Source organism: Morone saxatilis, unplaced genomic scaffold (assembly GCF_004916995.1).
Source record: "Morone saxatilis isolate NCDOM2014 unplaced genomic scaffold, NCSU_SB_2.0 Contig18, whole genome shotgun sequence".
Lineage (NCBI taxonomy): Eukaryota > Metazoa > Chordata > Actinopteri > Moronidae > Morone > Morone saxatilis.
The window spans coordinates 14,565,444-14,569,608 of NW_023339740.1; the positions used below are offsets into that span (position 1 = coordinate 14,565,444).

A 4,165-nucleotide genomic window follows, 5' to 3' on the forward strand; every position below is an offset into this window, starting at 1 on the left:
ATCGGCTGGAGCATCTTCTATTTCTTCCAATCCTTCCAGTATCCTCTTCCATGGAGTGACTGTCCAATCAGAAAGAATGGGACTCTTGCCAGTGAGTGACATTAAATATTAATTAACAGACATAAAGCAGAATAAATGCTTCAGAACAACATTTAAGCAAGGCAACTATACCACTAGATGCCACTAAATGTTACACACTGGAAAATAAACATTTACCATCTTAGTTTAGTGTGTTAGCATGCTAACATTTGCTAATACACACAACACACAAATTACAACTGAGGCATTTTACAGGAGATATTTCACTAAAAATCACAAATGTTAACCTCATGGTGGCGCAGAAGAAGAGTCAGGGGATCGCCAAGGTCATCATGATTCATTCTCTGGGGACAATGAACATCTGTGCATCTCATGGCAATCTATCCATTAATCTATCTGTCTGCAAGTGGTAGAAGCTAGAGCGACATGTCATCCATAGAGCCATGCTGCTAACATAGCTACAAATCATAGACAATAAAAACAATTTCAGTGATAAAAAAAGTGTGCAGTAGAGAAAATTAAAAAATCAAAGGCAAAGAAAAAGAGAGAGTAAGTTACTGTAAGTGAGTGAGTTGGGTGGCATTTGCATTTACATAGCATATAAGCTGAATGCAGACTTGATCTAAAGGGTTTACTTTTAATAATCTATAAAAAATGTACACTACAGTACAGTAGATGGATGTTTTCATCTAATATCAAGAGTGCATACATCAGGATTATGTTAAGTCTAGAACAATAATCCATTTGTGTCACTGCTATGGTCAGTCTTATGTAGTAGTAGTATGTATATGGTTCTCACAATAATTTCTTAATGGGCCGCCACGCTGCAATCTGTAGGATTAAACACATGAAGCCCTGCAGCCTCAGCCTCTATCAACACACCTGCAGTAAGCAGATCAGACAAACTGTGTTAACTTCCTTACAGCTTTCTGTCACACCTTCACAGACATAATCCAGATTAAAACCTTCTGGAGGTTGATTAGAAGCGATAATAACATAACCCCAGGGCGGCCGAGAAACACTCAGCATGTGTATGACTCAGCAAGGCGGCTGGCAGGCAGACGGGGGAGCAGAGATTCAGACTGAAGGACGCTCAAGCTGAGGGACTGCAGTAGAGTGTAAAATGATTCACTGGAAGGACAGAAACTATGTGTTTCTCATGCATCTGTGTCCAGTGTGACATAGAAAACACCATGATTGAACCAGATAGTAATTATACTAGACTGTGAGTTCAGCAGAGGCCATCTTGAATGCATCAGATTTAGATGGCCATACATTTATAAAGAGCTTTCTGTGCATCTGTATTTATGTGTCTGTGTGCATCCGCGCAGATAAATCTGCACCATCCTGCAATATTATGTGGAGAATTGTATTACTGCTGACTAAACACAGCCACACACTCTATATCTCATTTCTTCAAGGTAATAAGAATATAATATACTGGGTGTGCTCTGTAAGAAATCTCAGGTGATGTGAAATGGAGGTCCATGCTTGGCATACTAAGCACACAGACAACCTTGTTCAGCTCCCCTTACGCCTGAGAGGTGTAAACCAGCCGAGAATTGAGAGATTGACCCTAAGTTAACATCCTCAGTCTCATTATATTTCTCCTTCTGCCCTCTCTGGATGACATTCAAAAACTCCTGTGCTCATCTTCCCACACCGCTTGCCTTTTCTTCACTTATCACCCCAATAACTAAAGCTCCATCTGTCTTCAAAACACACAGTTGTGGAGCCGGAGTGCGAGAAAAGCTCGGCTACGACCTATTTCTGGTACCGTCAGACTCTGAACACCACCAGTACCATCGCAGAGAGTGGCGGACTCAACATCAAAATGACCCTGTCCCTGCTGGTGGCTTGGATCATCGTCTGCCTCGCCGTCATCAGAGGAATTGCCTCCTCTGGGAAGGTAGTGGAGAGGATGAGACAGAAATGGATAACACAGTGAGAGAAACATATGAAGGAGACCCCTTGTTTCCCTTTGCTGAATGTATGTTTTCCCTTTTCCACTTCCACAGGTGATGTATTTCAGCTCTCTCTTCCCATATGTGGTGCTGTTCTGTTTCCTGGTCAGGGGTTTAATGCTGAAGGGATCAGTGGACGGTATCGCTCACATGTTCACTCCGAAGGTGAGACTGACAGAACTGCTTTGTCCCAGTGTCTTTACTCAGCCATACTGAAAAACTCTAAATAACAAACTTGTGAACTGACTTCCTCTCTGTCCGTCGCAGTTGGAGAAGATGCTGGAGCCCCAGGTGTGGAGGGAGGCAGCCACCCAGGTCTTCTTCGCCCTGGGTCTGGGGTTTGGAGGAGTCATAGCCTTCTCCAGTTACAATAAGATTGATAACAACTGTCATTTTGATGCCGTGCTCGTCTCTGTCATCAACTTTCTGACATCCATTCTGGCCACACTGGTGGTGTTCGCTGTGCTGGGCTTCAAGGCCAACATCATGAATGAAAAGTGTGTCGTAGAGTAAGTTCACACCTGAAAAAGCATTTACATACAGGAAATTAACATTATGATAATAAAGAGATTAATTAACATCCTCTGGTGGTGTCTAGCCATACAGGTAATTTTGGTTTTACTTTGATTTGGAGATTTTAACTTTCTGCCATCTTGGCAGTGTCCGGCTCTGTCCCAGCTAATCCACAAATAGGCAAAGAGTTGGAGCATGGATGGAGCTGAGGCAGAGCAGATGAAGCCACTAGCTGCCTGCGATGGCACCCACCTGTCACTCAAAGCGACCATGCCTTTAATTATGCATAGCTTTAAGAGTTCGTTTTTGGCACTTCCATGTTGGCTTAATTTTTTCCAGCCATGGAGGTTTCCACTCGGTCAAGACTTCATTAGTTTGTCATACATTTTTGCATTTTGGGTGAACTAAAGTGAAAGGAAGCATGTTCAAGAAACAATCTAAGAGCAGTAAAAGTAACCTTAAAGATCATAAATACACATATAACCTGACTTTATATTTTTTGTGTGAATGATGAGTAGTTAAAGCACTTTGTATGACAGGACTTCCTTAACTGTGAAATAACCCTGGAGTCACGTTACTGTACATACATATCTCATATATTACAGTGTTGTATAAACATTGTGCATTGATATGTACATATTACCTTGTGATTGTCATCCTCAAGTCTAAGCAGACTGTATGCTCAGCAGACTCAATATGCACATTAAAATCACCTCGGTACTTCATACAATATTTATTTGTGCATTCTTTGCACTTCCTATATATACAGTAGATAATGATCTGACCTATGAATAGATATAAAGTCGTGCAGCCTCAACAGAATGTACATGTTTAAGTTTGATTGTACTTGTTTAGCTTTATTTCTTATGATATATGTCGATATGTCAGTCTAATCCTGCTCTTTTTTATTTCTAGTAATGCAGAGAAGATTCTGGGATACCTCAACTCTAACGTCCTGAGTCACGATCTGATCCCTCCACATGTAAACTTCTCCCATCTCAGCACATCAGACTACGCTGAGATGTACGGGGTCATCAAGACCATTAAAGAGGGCAGCTTCACCCAACTGGGACTGGAGCCTTGTCTCCTGGAGGACGAGCTTAACAAGGTGAGTGTTGATGTCGGCACAGTCCTGCTACGGAAAACATAGCATGTTCTGTCTGTCACCTGATTTCACTCCTCTGATCCTCTCTGCAGGCTGTCCAGGGAACCGGCCTGGCCTTCATCGCCTTCACAGAAGCCATGACCCACTTCCCGGCATCTCCATTCTGGTCGGTCATGTTCTTCTTCATGCTCATCAACCTCGGTCTGGGCAGCATGATCGGCACCATGACTGGCATCACCACACCTGTCCTCGATACCTACAAGGTCCAGAAGGAGCTTTTCACAGGTAAACCTCCCCCACTGACTCCCTCAGTCAGTCCACTGTGTGCTATTAGTAGTTTAAACCCCTTATTCAGCACAGCATTAAAGCACTGTAGGGAATGGACTGCATTAGGCTTTGTATTATTGCTCAGAGTGTACTGAATGCAAAACACTTACTGGCAATAAAACCCTTTTATTTTTCATTTATTATTTCCCAGTTTTCTATTTCTATTTATCTATTAGACCAAACCCTTGACCATTTCTTAACTTTTCCTCTGAATGGC

At 42.3% G+C, this 4,165-nt stretch overlaps 1 protein-coding gene across 1 annotated transcript in view; it reads left to right on the forward strand.

Moving 5' to 3' along the window:
• LOC118328381 (sodium-dependent neutral amino acid transporter SLC6A17-like) overlaps positions 1–4,165 on the forward strand; it is a 12,056-nt gene that overhangs the window by 4,664 nt on the left and 3,227 nt on the right. Inside the window, exons 4-9 of the mRNA XM_035662092.1 lie at positions 1–91; positions 1,767–1,948; positions 2,058–2,168; positions 2,271–2,512; positions 3,432–3,624; positions 3,714–3,906. Of these exons, the coding sequence (XP_035517985.1) occupies positions 1–91; positions 1,767–1,948; positions 2,058–2,168; positions 2,271–2,512; positions 3,432–3,624; positions 3,714–3,906 (1,012 nt within the window). The remainder of the gene's footprint in view (positions 92–1,766; positions 1,949–2,057; positions 2,169–2,270; positions 2,513–3,431; positions 3,625–3,713; positions 3,907–4,165) is intronic.